Raw genomic sequence first — 17,415 nt, forward strand, 5'->3', positions numbered from 1 at the left:
AAACCCACTGGCTCCAGGTCATCTACAAGTCTCTGCTAGGTAAAACCCCACCTTATCTCAGCTCACTGGTCACCACAGCAGCACCCACTCATAGCACGCGCTCCAGCAGGTTAATTTCACTGGTCACCCCCAAAGCCAATTCCTCCTTTGGTCGCCTTTCCTTCCAGTTCTCTGCTGCCAATGGCTGGAACGAACTGCAAAAATCACTGAAGCTGGAGTCTCATATCTCCCTCACTAGCTTTAAGCATCAGCTGTCACAGCAGCTCATATATCACTGCACCTGTACATAGCCATCTGTAAACAGCCCATGCAACTACCTCATCCCCATACTGTATTTATTTATTTATCTTGCTCCTTTGCACCCCAGTATCTCTACTTGCACATTCATCTTCTGTACATCTACCATTCCAGTGTTTAATTGCTATATTGTAATTACTTCACCACCTTGGCCTATTTATTACCTTAACTCCCTTATCTTACCTCATTTGCAGTCACTGTATATAGACTTTTAGTTTTCTTTTTTTCTGCTGTATTATTGACTGTATGTTTTGTTTATTCCATGTGTAACTCTGTGTTGTTGTATGTGTCGAACTGCTACGCTTTATCTTGGCCAAATTAGAACTTGTTCTCAACTAGCCTACCTGGTTAAATAAAGGTGAAATAAAAAAAATTAAAAAATGGTCCAGCCTCAGTCCTGACTTAAATCTGTTTAAAAAATCTGAGACAAAGTTTAAATATTGCTGTCAATCAACGATTACAACCAAAATGTAGAGAGCTTGAGACATTTTTACAAACATGATGGATATATCAGTGAGTGTTGATACACACAAGAAACTGTTGAGTGTGAAAAACCCAGCAGCGTTGCAGTTCTTGACACAAACCAATGTGCCTGGCTTGACACCTACTACCCTGTTCAAAGGCACTTAAATCTTTTGTCTTGCCCATTCACCCTCTGAATGGCACACACACAATCCATGTCTCAATTGTCTCTCAAGGCTTAAAAGCCTTCTTTAATCTGTCTCCTCCCCTTCATCTACACTGATTGAAGTGGATTTAACAAGTAACATTAATAAGGTATCATAGGGTTCATCTGCTTAGTCTATGTCATGGAGAGAGCAGGAGTTCTTAATGTATATGTTTGGAACACTCAGTATATATTGATATTTATCTTTGTACTGCACTGTTGAAGAGAGCTTGCAAGTAAGCATTTCACTGTTCCGTTTACACCTGCTGTATCCTGTGCATGTGACAAACTTTGATCTGTTGTACATTTTATTTTGCTATAAATAGTTTATAAACAATTCACAAAATATGACTTTAGAAAGAAATGCAGAGATATGTTATTGTACAAAATAATGTGTTACATTTACAGTGACACTATCAAATTCCATGTTATGAACAATTATATAGCGTCAGAGTGCAATCAATCTCATTACTCTAATCAGCTTTGTTGGCACAGTCACAGTGTGCAATACATCTTCAGGTTACTGCAGACTGCTCTTGAATCCAGAGAAAATGCTCTGAAATTGCATTGGGGAAAAAATAACATAAGTATACTAAATAATTCAAAGAGATTCTATTCCTTCCTATAAAGGTCTCAAATTAATTATTTTGAGGAGGATTTGTAAGGATTAATGCAACAATTATACTTAATCAAAACATCAGAATGAAAATAAATTTGCATGTGCACGTTTTTTGGCACCATTATCAGCAAAATTATCGTATACCACTTATGCACAGTACAAAGTCTGCCATTTTATCTACAAGATAGCAGATAGGTAAACATGTGGACTCTTTCCAGTGACCTTGATGGTGTTTAATCATTACCAGTGAGGCAAATATAGGTTTATTATTATATATCCGAAACATTACATTATGATTCAGTTAATGAAATGTCTATTATGGGCTTATAACAGAACACTATTATTACGATGTTGCCAATAGTTAAACTTGAAACGAAATTACCTGTAAAATCATATTGCCAGTGTCTGTCTGGTAAGTTCATTAGATGAAGCTTCTGATGTGTTCTGATAAATAACGGAAAGAGTGACAGGGGCTTGCTGCTGGTTAGAGGTAACATTTCCATCCGTTGTTCGGGGCCCCTCTCCCTTGACCCTCCCGTTCCTTCGGAATGAGTTCCTAATTCCGTTAGTGAGACGGTTGGAAACCTTCCTGACAACACCGCTGATCCCTTTGTTCTTTAGTTTGACCAAGCCAACGTCATCCTCCAGTTCCTCAGATGGCACCTCGATGTTCCCCGAGAACCAGAACACCCACCAGATGAGACTGAGGAAGATTATGACGGCCCCTGCATAGATGAACAAATCGTGGCAGAATATGTCTGCAAACACTCCGGTCAGCAATATAAACACTCCAACTACGTCGTGGCCCACCGCAAACCAAAAGGCACATTTACAGCGACCAACTCCCCGATATCTCCTCTCCGCGACCTCCACTTCCCTTTCTTGTCTTTGCGCCATGGTAACGGAAGTGAAATATTTCCTTTTCAAAAAGTTATTTGAAGTCCAGAAAGTAATGTCATTTCCAAAAGTGCCGACTCAGGTGCGGACACAAGGTGATGTGCGATGACGCGCCTTTGGACTGTTGGAGAACGCAGTGCACAGTCACCGGGACGCAACATACTGAGAGCGCACAGTAAAATTGTTCAAAGTACATTCACCTTGGGTTTTTAGTACAGCTTTACGAGACATGATCTTCTTTGATGATACTTTATCAGATATTTAGAAATCATTTTAAGGTACATCTTAAAAAGGCAAAACGATGGTCCTTTCTGAAGTTCCCTTGTGAAAAATAAATTCATCTGTCAGTAAATGACAGTATAACCAGTTATCCAAAAACATCCAAGTGTCTCTAATAAATAAAATATAAATGTCTATATTATTTAAAAGACAAAATTAGGATTCCAACCACACTAAACCAAATGTCCAACAGAACATCTGAAGAATGGATCACCCCTTACCCTTCCCATCACACACTGCTGAGGGACCTGCTTGTGCTCCTGGCCCCCAGCCCCATACGTCTCTGCTTGTCCTTCAGGATGGGTATCCAGATCAGCCCTACCACTACAAATATCATTCCAATGGACAGGCAGACCGGGGCAGTGGCATGGGGGGTGTCCGTCACACCAGACGAGTGGAGGAGAATCAGCACCGCACCCGCGCCCAGCATCAGGGCTCCCATCACCATGACAATGATAGGTTTGTGTATGTAGGCCCAGCGAGGTGGTTCTGGAGTATTGGGGTCAAGTTCTGGACACAGGACTCTCCTCACAGAATCCTCTGTTCTTGGAAGCTCTTCTGATGATGCCATCATAATGATGTGATGACTGTTTTGTCAAAATCAGGTGCTCTTGAGTGAAAAGCTGCCCTTACTAAACTGCAATTGTTCCTCAAAGTGAAATAGATTTATATTTTGGAGACCCAGTTTGTGTTTCACTTCATGACCTCTTGGACACACCAACTAACTTGCATTAACATGTATACTTTTTCTTCTGCCTCAACTGCAATAAAATATTTCTAATGCTTACCAACTACAACCTCCCTACTGATGTTAGCCTGACTGCACTGTTGTTTCCTAAAACCCAGTCCACTCATCTCATCCCATGTATTTCCACCCAGTTAACCACACCCACATCAAATAGGGAGGGGTAGTTCAATACTAGACAGACGTGGACCACCTGTAGGTGTGTATTGTCAAAACTTGCTAGCTAACTCCGGCAGCTTTTACATTCATATGAAAACAGTGCTGAACAAATAAATTACTTTGCTTCAAATGGATATTACTGAAATTATATTTAGAAATCAATGTTAGACATTGCACTTAAAAAGAGCACTATAGTGAACAACCCAGTCTCTGATATTAGAAAGGCAAACATGGCCTGTAAGGATCAGGCAGCAGCTGCACAACCATGTTATGATCTCATCAACAATAGCCTTGTCATCTAATACCAACAGTCTATTGTATTTGGACAGTGTTTACCATGGTAAACATCACTCAAGGCTAACGCATCGGAGGTGAACCAGAACCACACATTACCTGTACAGACAGATATTGCCTAATGTAATGGGTTTATATTACATAAAAACCTTACATGTATTCATTATATAAACATTAACAGTGAGCCCATTGCAGTGGTCTCCACAAGTAGGAGTTGCCAGCCAAATATAAAAAAATTGCCTGTTTTCCCCAGTCTGACATTTTTGGCCAAAGGAGCTCTAATATAATGCCTTATATTCTATCAGAAATAGTGAAATTATTGGGTACTTTATAAAGTTTACCTCCAAGATTGGTTGTGGTATTATGTAGAAAGACATGACTTTACAATTTAAATTAATGAAAATGTATGAATTCAGTGTATTGTTGTTTTGGATATCGTCTAGTCCAAAGGTCACCAACCTTTTGAGTAAAGATCACTTTGAGTCAAAATGCAAGCAGAGATCTACTGCTCACATTTTTTTTTTATTACTTAAATGTAAGCCTATGCAACATTAATTTCTTAAAAACTGTTCTGTAGCAATGAGGTTTGTAGTAGGCTATATGCCCAAAACATTATCAATGCATATGGTCTATGCTTGAATTGCCCTGCCAATATTGTTCTTCAGACCATTTTGAAATTATATTTAAAAATTGTAGGTATATCACACTAGCAATAGAAAAATTGTAATTTGTTGTATTACTAGAGGCACAGCTGAGTGAGCATAATAATTAGCTTTTTTTATTTTATTTACTGGACTGATGGCCGGCATCTGATGGTCAGTCTGAGGGAGAGAGCAGCAGTGAGGCTGCCTCTCACCCGACTCACCGTCCCTCCGCTCTCCCTCCCACCACAGAGAAAAAGGACACCGTCTTCCAGCTGATGGGGAACTCAAGTAACACTGCATTATTTCTGCCTCATGCACCAATTCATGTTAATTCGATGGAACACTTTGCCTTCCAGGCAGTAGGGCTGTTGAATCAAGTGCAACTACCGCCAACAGCAGGAAACAAATACATAAAATAGGAAAGCCTGGCTTTGTTTTTTTTGTAGAAATGTTTAGTGATCGACTAGGAAAGCCTCGGAGATCTCGATGGACTGGTTGGTGACCATTGCTCTAGGCCTATATGATCAGGATTATTTTCTAGCTAGGAACATTAAACCTGTCTTCTGAGCTGGTCTTATTTACAATTGTAATACAAAATATGAAATGCCACAGTGTGTGTTCTTCAAATTATGTATTGTATTAAAAGAAAATAAATGAATAGCCCTTATCTTGAAACATAAATTAAGGTTGAATCAAAAAAATTAAAAGGGTTACATTAGTCTTAAATATTATGTTTCTAATTTTACATATCCTAAATTAATAATCATTAGTTAGGGCCCTATAAAACGTTTTGTTGTTGCCTGATTCCGTTGTCCCAAATTTCTGTTTTGTTTTTCCAGGTCTTCGCTGGCAAAAATCACATTTTAATAGAGAAACAACCAAAACAAATGCTTAAACCACATCAGGAGACCACTTTTGAGGTCTGGGAAAAAAATCTGAAATTAATTTTGGCTGTAGTTACCATTTAATTTAAAACGCACACCTAGCAAGAGGCTGTTTAACAGTATTTTTGTAGCACACACGATGGTAGAGTTTGCAAAGCAAATACCCACTGGATTGAAGAAAATAGTCATAATATAATTCTGCCAGATAGGCTAATTTGTAGTTAACATTAATTGAGAAGGTTATTGCGAAAGCCTTTCCATCTACCAGAAGACCGTTTTCATTAGCATCATCACTAACGGCTATCCAAAGTGGTAGACGCATGCACTGCACGCACACACACGAGGCATTCACGTCGCCTCTTCAGAAAGTTACAGGAAATACAAATCACTTATTCATTCTGTTCATGTCTTATGATAAAACAAATATATTTCAATGCATTTAGTTGATGCCCTACTAAAGGTCAATACATATGAATATTGTTGAATTCTGTTAATAACTGGATTCCGTGAGGGCCCTAATTATCATGAGTCGAACACGGCTCTCCATTACCTATTGTTCCTGCAGTGATGACTTACCATCTTCAAATGTTTTCATAATTTATCTGCAGATAATTGCCAAAAAGCCTTGGCCTACCAGTTGCATACGCAAATTACGGAGCCAAATGAACGGCTCTCAATGATGCGATTCAGTAGGCTACACTAACTGACGAAACCAGTCACTGTCTGGCAAACCCCAACATCCAAGGTAAGGAAACCTAGAAAATCCTTAGGTTTACTGAATGGTGAAGGGATATATATAGTGCCTTCAGAAAAGTAGTTACAGGCTACCTCTTGACCTACTCAACATTGTTATCTTACAGCTGGAATTAAATTTGTTAAATTAAATTAATCTACACACAATGCCCCATACAGTGAAAACATGTTTTCAAACAAATGTATTGAAATTTAAATAGATGCATCCAATTTCCTTTGATCATCATTGAGATGTCACTACAACTTGGAGTCCACCTGTGTCCAATTCAATTGTTTGAACATGATTTAGAAAGAAACACACCTGTCAATATAAAAGGTCCCACCGTTGACAGTGCATGTCAGAGCAGAAACTGTACCATAAAGTTTAAGGAACTGTCCATAGGGAATTGTGATAAGGCATAAACAATAATTGGGAGATGGAAAAAACATTGACCTACCCAGACTGCCTATAGCTGGCCGTCCAACCAAACTGTGCAACCTGGCAAGGACCTTGGTCAGGGAGGTGACCAATAAAAGTTCCTTTGCTGAGACCGGAAAACCTACCAGAATGACAGTCTCTACAGCACTTCACCAATCTGGGCTTTATGGGAGTGGCCAGACAAACTACTCCTGAAAAAAAGGCACGACAGCACACCTGGAGTTCACAAAAATGCATGTGAAAGACTTAAGGCAAAAGATTGTGGTCTGATGAGACAAATTGAACTCTTTGGCTTGAATGAAAAAGCACCATGTCTGGACAAAACAAGGCACACCTCATCACCCTTCGAACACCATCCTCCAGTGAAGCATGGTGGTGGTAGTAACATGTTATGGGGATGCTTTTCAGCACCAGGGACTGGGAGATTGGTAAGGATAGAGGGAACAATGAATGGAGCCAAATACAGGCAAATCCTTGATGAGAACCTGCTTCAATGCAAACGACCTTGGACTTGGGCAAAGAATTACATTCCAACAGGACAATGACCCCAAACATAAGAATGGCTTCAGAACAAGAATGTGAAAGTCCTCGAGTGGCCCAGCCAAAGCCCACTTAACATTGAAAATCTGTGGAAAAACTTGAAGATTAATGTTCACTGCCACTCGGGGCTCCCAAGTGGCACAACGGTCTAAGGCACTGCATCTCAGTGCAAAAGGTGTCACTAGACCCTGGTTCCATTCCAGGCTGTATCACAACCAGCAGTGATCGGGAGTCCCATAGGGCGGCGCACAATTGGTCGAGTGTCGTCCGGGGTAGGCCGTCATTGTAAATAAGAATTTGTTCTTAACTGACTTTCCTAGTTAAATAAATTAATTCCCATCTAATATTAGAGCTTGATAAAATCTGCAGGGAAGAAAGGGAAAAAGATGTGCAAAGCCAAGACAAAGCTGTAGTCGCTGCCAAAGGTCCTTCTACAAAGTATTGACTCAGGGTGTGAATACTACTGTAAATGAGGTATTTCATTCAATACAGTCGCTGACATTTCTACAAACATGTTTACACTGTCATTATGGGTTATTGCGTGTAGATGGCTGAGGAAAATAATACATTTTGAATTCAGGCTGTAAGAACAAAATGTGGAATAAGTCAAGGGGTACGAATACCTTCTCAAGGCACTGTAGGATAGACTAGTCGGTTTGACATCTTTTATAAAAACTAGTCAACACTGGCTGTTCAGTTGTCAAAATAAAATGGCAATTAAAGCAGTAAAGCCCATGCATCACAATTCCAAGTGGCTGGCTGTGCTTAACACACTAAAGAAAAATGAATGTGCCAAAATTCAAAATCAGGCTGAGTGGATTGACTCATCGTTACCACTCGCATTACATGGGAAGTGCAAATTCCCAAGCATCCTCTCCCTCTGTGTAAAGAAATTTGACTGCAACCAACCACAGCGCAGCACACAAATTGTACCGGATGGCGGGACAGTTTCTCAGTCATCGCTCGCTTTGTGACTGGCGCCTTTCCTAGCAATAGATCGCTAGAAGATGAATATCCTTCATTCTAACGGGAGAGAACTCGAGGAACGAGCAAATTGAAACTTAAATGAAAAGTAGCCTAGTTAATATGAAGTGGAAAAAGTAGCCGGCTGAAAATGAGTAGCGCTAATGGAAAACAATGCCATTGTGGATAACAAATTAAAGACATGAAATATACTTTGTGGTAATATTTTAATTTACAAGTTGGGTTTATACAAAAGATGATTTTGAACAAGACCCTTTTATGGGGCAGACAAAGATTTGCAACACATTTGAGTTTGTCCTTGGATCAATTAACGCTGACAGTTTATATACATTTAGAACCAGTCCTTTATATCAGTATGAAGTCAGAGTTCCATTTAGAGAAAGGGGGAGTAATACACAGATAGTAATGAGAGAAAGGAGAGTTGTGTTCCACTGAGTTGACAAACAGACATTAAGATTTAGGTACTTTTCATATTTTGTTAGGGTGTTTTTGCAGCCTTCTTGGTCATTTTTTATTTGATACCTTTCCTCCTGTTGGTTTGGGTACCTTCACAAGTCCCTTCTTGGACGGCTTCTACGGGGATCAGAGAGAGAAAACAATTAGCACAGTACTGAAAGAGGTCGGTCAATTAACTTCCACTGGGGGGCAGTGGTCCCAGAGAGTGAACAGGGAGACATAAAAGGGATACCGCTTCCCTGCCTCACTGGAATAAGTTTCATATAGCATTGGATTTAAACCAAAATTCATACGGAGAGTGAACCAAGTACCAAACCAGTGCACAGAGTCCTTTGAAATATTTTATTTCATAAAAATAGATAATCAATAAACAAATATATTCTACTAATATTATTAAAATGCATTTAATTTGACACTAGCAGGGTACAGACCTCCACTTAAGCCTTTTTCCTTGTCGTTACTATGGGAACATCTTCCTCCCTGTCAGCACCAGAGTTTTTTTTCTGTAGACGTCTGTTCCTTCTTTGCAGACTTCTGTTTGCGTGCATTTTTCTGAAATTTCATAAACAAGACAGGTATTGATGAGATGCAGCTCTGTTTATATACACACACAGTACCAGTCAAAAGTTTGGACACCTACTCATGAGGGTTTTTCTTTATTTTTTACTAGACATCAAAACTATGAAACATATGGAATCATGTAGTAACCCAAAAAGGTGTTAGAATCGAAAATATATTTATATTTGTTTAAGTAGCCACCATTTGCCTTGACAGCATTGCACACTTGGCATTCTCTCAACCAGCTTCACCTGGAATGCTTTTCCAACAGTCTTGAAGGAGTTTCCACATACGCTGAGCACTTGTTGGCTGCTTTTCCTTGACTCTGCAGTTTAACTCATCCCAAACCATCTCAATTCGGATGAGGTCAGGTGATTGTGGAGGCCAGGTCATCTGATGAAGCACCATCACTCTCCTTCTTGGTCAAATAGCCCTTACACAGCCTGGAGGTGTGTTGGGTCATTGTCTTGTTGAAAAACAAATGATGTCTCACTAAGCCCAAACCAGATGGGATGGCGGATCGCTGCAGAATGCTGTGGTAGCCATGCTGGTTAAGTGTGCCTTGAAATCTAAATAAATCAGTGTCACCAGCAAAGCACCCCACACCTCTGCGTCCATGCTTCCCGAAGGGAGCGACACACGCGGAGATCCGTTCACCTACTCCGCATCTCACAAAGACATGGTGGTTGGAACTAAACATCTATTTGGACTGACCAAAGGACTTGCATTGCTCATGTTTTCTTGGCCCAAGAAAGTCTCTTCTTATTGGTGCCCTTTAGTAGTGGTTTCTTTGCAGCAATTTAAACAGTTGATGTTGAGATGTATCTGTTACATGAACTCTGAAGCATTTATTTGGGCAGCAATCTGAGGTGCAGTTAACTCTCATGAACTTATCCTCTGCAGCAGAGGTAACTATGGGTCTTCCTTTCCAGTGGCAGTCCTCGTGAGAGCCAGTTTCATCACAGCGACTGCACTTGAAGATACTTTCAAAGTTCATGAAATGCTCCATATTGACTGACCTTCATGTTTTAAAGTATTGATGGACTGTCGTTTCTCTTTGATAATTTGAGCTGGTCTTGCCATAATATGGACTTGGGTCTTTTACCAAATAGGGCTACCTTCTGTATACCACACATACCGTGTCACAACACAACTGATCGGCTCAAATGCATTAAGGAAAGAAATTCCACAACTTAATCTTTAAGAAGGCACACCTTGTTAATTGAAATGCATTCCAGGTGACTACCTCATGAAGCTGGTTGAGAGAATGTCAAGACTGTGCAAAGCTGTCAAGGCAAAGGGTGGCTACTTTGAAGAATCTCAAATATTTTGATTTGTTTAACACTTGGTTACTACATGATTCCGTGTGTGTTATTTCATAGTTTTGATGTCTTCACTATTATTCTACAATGTAGAAAATAGTAAAGATAAAGAAAAACCCTTATTTAGGTTTATTTAACCTTGAGTAGGTGTGTCCAAACTTCTACTGGTACTGCATGTATGTACATATGCATGTAAATAATAGAGAGAGGTCTGCAATTGACCTCAATAGTCCATATGTGGCACTAAGAGCTATGTTGATGTTCCCAGAGAGTGAACAGGGAGACAGCACTAAATGGAGACCGCTCCCCTGCCTCACTGGAATGGGTTTCATATAGCATTGGATTTAAACCAAAATTAATAGAGAGTAAAACAGGTTCCGAACCAGTGCAAAGATGAGTCCTTTAATTTGACAAAAAATAGATCATTGATCAAATGACAATATAATCTTCCAATGCAATTTACAAGCATTTGTGTGTAGCAGTCCTACCTTGGCTGCGCGGGTCTGTTTCTGTGTTTCATTTATCAGGGTCAGGTTAGAGGTGTAGATGGGCAGAGCTACTGATTGGCTTTTCATGTGGATGATTTTTATCAACGGTCCTTTCTGCAAAAGAGACAACACAGCCATCTTTATACTCAAAGAACACAATCACTCATACATTTAGGTCAAAACTATTTCTGTGAAGAAAACATTTAATGTTACGGCCATTTCTACCCTGTGTATCGTATCACACAGATTGCAGCCACTTGTTAAAGGCCTTTCTTTGTCAGGATTGTAGGCACATGGGTTTAATCACACTGCTATACAGAGCAGGCAATAAGCTTAACGTACCACAGTACTATAGGCCCTGTAATCTCACCCCAGACAACAGAGATATCAAAGGCGATTTTCAGACTGGGCCCACACATTTTTTTAGCATTAATAAACTTTGAGTATACCTGACCATTTAACGTGTAATAAAAGTGTAAATATCTGTGTTGACGGGGTACAATTGATTAGGGTGATCAGGAAGACATCCTGGCAGCAAACTCACCTAACCCGTAGTTTCGTCACGATGGTGCCGACAGCTGAATCAATATTCTCTGCTATTTCATCTGCAGCCATCCCAGAGTGGGCCACACAAGCCATGCTAAAACAAACAACATTTTACAGGAGGCAATGTGTATATAAATGAATGTGCATTAATTGCCATTTTGTGTCAGTTGCAGAGACAGGCTCCAATAGAGAGGGAGATCTGTCAGGATATATTTTGAGTCACTATGGCACCATCATTGCCCATGTCCAACACGGACAGGAGGACAGGGTTTGCTGAGGCGCACTTACTGACTAAGTCAGAGAGCAGGCCTCACCAGCAGCAGCCGTTCATAGAAATGGAGATTGTTGTTCCCTGGATGGTTCTCTGGATGTCCAAGGCCAGCTTCTTGCTCTGCTGGTTCAATGACAAAGGCTCCCTAAGCAGGGGAGAGAAAAAACACACTCCATTAGATTAGAACTCTGTAAGGGCTAGCTTAAAGGCACATTTAAACTTACAGTTGAAGTCGGAAGTTTACATACACTTAGGTTGGAGTCATTAACTCATTTTTCAACCACTCCACAAATGTCTTGTTAACAAATTATAGTTTTGGCAAGTCGGTTAGGACATCTACTTTGTGCATGACAAGTAATTTGTCCAACAATTGTTTACAGACAGATTATTTCACTTATAATTCATTGTATCACAATTCCAGTGGGTCAGAAGTTTACATGCACTAAGTTGACTGTGCATTTCAACAGCTTGGAAAATTCCAGAAAATGATGTCATGGCTTTAGAAGCTGTGGAAATTAGGCTAATTGTCATCATTGGAGTCAATTGGAGGTGTACCTGTGGATGTATTTCAAGGCCTACCTTCAAAATCAGTGCCTCTTTGCTTGACATCATAGGAAAATCAAAAGAAAATCAGCCAAGACCTCAGAAAAACAATTGCAGACCTCCACAAGTCTGGCTCATCCATGGGAGCAATTTCCAAACACCTGAAGGTACCACGATCATCTGTACAACCAATAGTACGCAAGTATAAACACCATGGGACCACGCAGCCGTCATAGCGCTCAGGAAGGAGACCCGTTCTGTCTCCTAGAGATGAACGTATTTCGGTGCGAAAAGTGCAAATCAATCCCAGAACAACAGCAACGGATCTTGTGAAGATGCTGGAGGAAACAGGTACAAAAGTATCCATATCCACAGTAAAACAAGTCCTATATCGACATAACCTGAAAGGCCGCTCAGCAAGGAAGAAGCCACTGCTCCAAAACCGCCATAAAAAAGCCAGACTACGGTTTGCAACTGCACATGGGGACAAAGATCGTACTTTTTGGAGAGATGTCCTCTGGTCTGATGAAAAAAAAAATAGAACTGTTCACAAAATAGATGGCACCATGAGGGAGGAAAATTATGTGGATATATTGAAGCAACATCTCAAGACATCAGTCAGAAAGTTAAAGCAAATGAGTCTTCCAAATGGACAATGACCCCATGCATACTTCCAAAGATGTGGCAAAATGGGTTAGGGACAACAAAGTCAAGGTATTGGAGTGGCCATCACAAAGCCCTGACCTCAATCCTATAGAAAATTTGTGGGCAGAACTGAAAAAGCATGTGCGAGCAAGAAGGCCTACAAATCCGACTCAGTTACACCAGCTCTGTCAGGAGGAATGGGCCATAATTCACCCAACTTATTGTGGGAAGCTTGTGGAAGGCCACCTGAAATGTTTGACCCAAGTTAAACAATTTAAAAGGCAATACTACCAAATACTAATTGAGTGTATGTAAACGTCTGACCCACTGGGACTGTGATGAAAGAAATAAACCAATCTATCATTCTGACATTTCACATTCTTCACGTAAAGTGGTGATCTTAACTGACCTAAGACAGGGAATTTTTACTAGGATTAAATGTCAGGAATTGTGAAAAACTGAGTTTAAATGTATTTGGCTAAGGTGTATGTAAACTTCCGACTTCAACTGTATAAGAGGACATGTATTTCAAAACCAGGGAACAGCACTATGGGCTATGTTGATGTTCCCAGAGAGTGAACAGGGAGACAGCACAAAAAGGATACCGCTCCCCTGCCTCACTGGAATGAGTTTCATATAGCAATGGAGTTAAAACAAAATTCATACTGAGAGTGAACCAGGTTCCGAACCAGTGCAAAAATTAGTCTTTAAATAGATTTCATTTGACTAAAATAGACAAGGTGATCAACCAACAATATTTACGAGCTTACTTCTTTCTCTCGTAGAAGTGCGAGCACAGCAGGCGGCAAATGCGGTCGTCTGAAAGAAACATGTCAAAGTTCCCCAGCAGCCGTCGTTTGGCTTCAAAGGGCTTGTACTCAGTCCTCAGTGTCTTGTAAGGGATCACCTAAAGAAAGACAAAGGGATATGCCTGGATGAGTCGTGTCTCGTGCACCAAGAAGTAAACGAGGACCATTTCATAAGTAATCATCATTATTACATACATAAAAAGTATGACAGTAAGTAACTGTCTCAAAGTTGTAGCGACACACTCCAATAGGGAGGAAAGTCCGTCTGGATATATTTAGAGTCACAATGGCACCATCGTGGCCCATGTCCAACACTGAGACAGGAGTACAGGGTTTGCTGGGGTGCACTTATTTCACACTGGATGACCAAACACTAGCTACAGACTAGAGTAAAATCAGTTGAAGAGATGCATTGGACAGTTCACTGAGTAAAACATATAATCCCCCCCCCTCACACACACACACACGTTACTGTCAAATTCAACACAAAAATCAATATCTTTGGGCTACACATGACATTGAACACTTTCTGCCTGTGGACATCTGTTCTACAATGTGCCAGCAGAGCAAGATACCCTTTGTTGGCATAATTGATCTCTTTCAGGCAGAGTACATCTGGCATACCACGTTTTATTGAAAAAGTGAGACAGGGGGAAAGTGTGTGGTGTTCCATTCATTTCTATAGTGGCATCCAGCTTAAGCCAGGCCCAGCTCCATCTCCACTTCATCCCTGAATAAATCAAATCAAAGTTGATTTGTCACGTGCGCCGAATACAACAGGTGTAGGTAGACCTTACAGTGAAATGCTTACTTACAGGCTCTAACCAATAGTGCGAAAAAGGTGTGTGTGTAGGTAAGTAAAGAAATAGAACAGTAAAAAGACATTTGAAAATAAGAGTAGCAAGGCTATATACAGATACCGGTTAGTCAGGCTTATTGAGGTAGTATGTACATGTAGGTATGGTTAAAGTGACTACGCATATATGATGAACAGAGAGTAGCAGTAGCGTAAAAGAGGGGTTGGGGGGGGGGGGCACAATGCAAATAGTCCGGGTAACCATTTGGTTACCTGTTCAGGAGTCTTATGGCTTGGGGTAAAAACTGTTGAGAAGCCTTTTTGTCCTAGACTTGGCACTCTGGTACCGCTTGCCATGCGGTAGTAGAGAGAACAGTCTATGACTGGGGTGGCTGGGGTCTTTGACAATACCCTCTGAAGTGCCTTGCGGTCGGAGGCCGAGCAATTGCCGTACCAGGCAGTGATGCAACCGGTCAGGATGCTCTCGATATTGCAGCTGTAGAACCTTTTGATGACTTCAGGACCCATGCCAAATCTTTTTAGTTTCATGAGGGGGGAATAGGCTTTGTCGTGCCCTCTTCACGACTGTCTTGGTGTGTTTGGACCATTCTAGCTTGTTGTTGATGTGGACACCAAGGAATTTGAAGCTCTCAACCTGCTCCACTACAGCCCCGTCGATGAGAATGGGGATGTGCTCGGTGCTCCTTTTCCTGTAGTCCACAATCATCTCCTTAGTCTTGGTTACGTTGAGGGATCGGTTGTTATTCTGGCACCACCCGGCCAGGTCTCTGACCTCCTCCCTATAGGCTGTCTCGTCGTTGTCGGTGATCAGGCCTACCACTGTTGTGTCGTCTGCAAACTTAATGGTGTTGGAGTCGTGCCTGGAAAAGCAGTCGTGGGTGAACAGGGAGTACAGGAGGGGACTGAGCACGCACCCCTGGGGAGCTCCAGTGTTGAGGATCAGCGTGGCAGATGTGTTGCTACCTTCCCTCACCACCTGGGGACGGCCCATCAGGAAGTCCAGGATCCAGTTGCAGAGGGAGGTGTTTAGTCCCAGGTTCCTTAGCTTAGTGATGAGCTTTGAGGGAACGAATGCTGAGCTGTAGTCAATGAATAGCATTCTCACATAGGTGTTCCTTTTGTCCAGGTGGGAAAGGGCAGTGTGGAGTGCAATAGAGATTGCATCATCTGTGGATCTGTTTGGGCGGTATGCAAATTAGAGTGGGTCTAGGGTTTCTGGGATAATGGTGTTGATGTGAGCCATTACCAGCCTTTCAAAGCACTTCATGGCTACGGACGTGAGTGCTACGGGTCTGTAGTCCCCCGTCTCCGTGGTCAGGCTTCTCACCTACCTCTTTGATATCGTTCAGGGGATGCACTGCTGTAACTAGCAAACTGTCTTTCCACCCTCCCGCTGTCTTTCCATAGTGCACGCTGATGCTGTAACTAGCAAATTGGGTGTCTCTTCTTTCTTCAGTCACATGCTGCATTCTGTTATGTGAACGATTGGCCGAGCCTTGGATACAGCCAGTATTGCGCATCACTCGTTCGCTTACAGCTAGTAGTGATCCAAAGCCACCCCTCCCTTTTCTCATTGGCGCTACACAAATCACATAGGTATCCTATTTTGGATTCAAAACAGCGAATTTCGCCAGAAGGTGACTAGCTTGCATCCCTGATTGGAGGATGAGGTAAGCACTTTGAGTGTCTAGAAAAGCCTTGTATAAATACAATCTATTATAGTATTTAGAAATACAATCTATTATACTATTTAGAAATACCTCTTGACCATCCCCCCCTCCTCCTCGGTCAGGACCTTCTTGCAGAACTGCTGGATCTGGTCAGGGGTCATCTCTGGTGAAGAGACACACCTCGTCGTGTGTTGGTGCGGATGCCATGAGGCAAGGGGCTGAGCGAGCGTGAGCGACTTGTGATTAGTACAACAGCTTCACCACCTATACTCCAGGACAGGGTGTTGCTGGAGAAACACCGACAGATTTTTTTCCATAGATATTATTCTATTATGTAGCCATGTTGCTCCGTACTGTGTGGGCAAAGGGACTCACACGCGGCTGGTCTGGGTCTGCTTGGGGATCTTCCATCGTGTGAAGAGCAGGGAGAGGTGTTGACTCTCGTCCAGGAGCAGAGTCTGGGGTGGATTTGGTCTTCAGGAAAGCCTGCAGTGCTTGAACAGCCTTCTTTACATAGTAATACAATGAGAACGTTTAGAAAATCTCCAACATGACAAATTCATATTTCGGTTATTTTGTGCAAATAGACCTATATCAAATGCAAATAACCAGCCTCATTAGCTCAGCTGAGAAAGTTAACGCGGATACGCTAGCTAACTTTAACTAGTTACAACTTTTTCACTTTGCGCCTAACGACATTACAAGTCAGAGTAGAGAAGGGTCGCTACAAAGGCACTTTCACCAAGATAACCAATTGAGGGGGGTGTACACATTTTATCCTTGATAATGTATTCACAGCGTTCCTCGTTGAGATACAGAAAATAACTGAGTGACTTGCCTCGTGTCGTACTATCTGAATGCACAAGCAACCTAGCGTACTAGCCAGTGAGTTGCTAACTCCAAAGAAAGGTGTATACAATATAAACAATATCACCCCCACTTTTCCTAGCACCCAAATAACAACTATACTATTGTCGAAGAATATCTTATGAAAGTTGCGTTAATCCATTACCTGCACCCGGTCCAGAGGCAAATACTTCTTTCTTCACGTTTATCCAGGTTGACGCATGCGTTAGAGGTGCATGCGCAAATCGATTGGGCCACGTCACT

At 41.5% G+C, this 17,415-nt stretch overlaps 1 protein-coding gene, 1 long non-coding RNA gene and 1 other non-coding gene across 4 annotated transcripts; all 3 read right to left on the bottom strand.

Annotated features, from left to right (window-relative positions):
• Positions 1 to 1,254: 1,254 nt before the first annotated feature.
• LOC139580133 (uncharacterized) lies at positions 1,255 to 3,261 on the bottom strand. Its single transcript, XR_011675981.1, has 2 exons — positions 1,966 to 3,261; positions 1,255 to 1,520 (listed from the first exon to the last, which is right to left on the bottom strand). It is a non-coding gene; the product is annotated as an uncharacterized lncRNA (long non-coding RNA).
• Positions 3,262 to 11,004: 7,743 nt separating this feature from the next.
• On the bottom strand, positions 11,005 to 17,406 carry LOC139580143 (ribosomal L1 domain-containing protein 1-like). Of its 2 annotated transcripts, none has more exons than XM_071408670.1 (5): positions 17,318 to 17,406; positions 13,780 to 13,916; positions 11,865 to 11,966; positions 11,549 to 11,644; positions 11,005 to 11,118 (listed from the first exon to the last, which is right to left on the bottom strand). In XM_071408670.1, the coding sequence occupies exons 2-5, from the start codon at positions 13,839 to 13,841 to the stop codon at positions 11,106 to 11,108; spliced, it is 273 nt and encodes a 90-aa protein (XP_071264771.1). In that variant the 5' UTR covers positions 13,842 to 13,916; positions 17,318 to 17,406; the 3' UTR covers positions 11,005 to 11,105. The 2 variants fall into 2 exon arrangements, with proteins under 2 accessions (XP_071264771.1, XP_071264773.1); XM_071408672.1 differs by lacking the exon at positions 17,318 to 17,406 and adding an exon at positions 16,396 to 16,533.
• Positions 11,286 to 11,413, bottom strand: LOC139581985 (small nucleolar RNA ACA64). Its single transcript, XR_011676312.1, has one exon. It is a non-coding gene; the product is annotated as a small nucleolar RNA ACA64 (small nucleolar RNA).
• Positions 17,407 to 17,415: the final 9 nt, after the last annotated feature.

The sequence above is a fragment of the Salvelinus alpinus genome, chromosome 7 (genome assembly GCF_045679555.1).
Source record: "Salvelinus alpinus chromosome 7, SLU_Salpinus.1, whole genome shotgun sequence".
NCBI classification, from domain to species: Eukaryota; Metazoa; Chordata; class Actinopteri; order Salmoniformes; family Salmonidae; genus Salvelinus; species Salvelinus alpinus.

Excerpts from the sequence above, each read along its gene's own strand:
- LOC139580143 (XM_071408670.1), bottom strand. The coding sequence starts at position 13,841 with ATGTTTCTTTCAGACGACCGCATTTGCCGCCTGCTGTGCTCGCACTTC. Across the intron at positions 11,967-13,779 it reads CACTTCTACGAGAGAAAGAA|GGAGCCTTTGTCATTGAACC; the intron begins GTAAGCTCGTAA and ends TCCCCTGCTTAG. Across the intron at positions 11,645-11,864 it reads TCTATGAACGGCTGCTGCTG|CATGGCTTGTGTGGCCCACT; the intron begins GTGAGGCCTGCT and ends TGTTTGTTTTAG.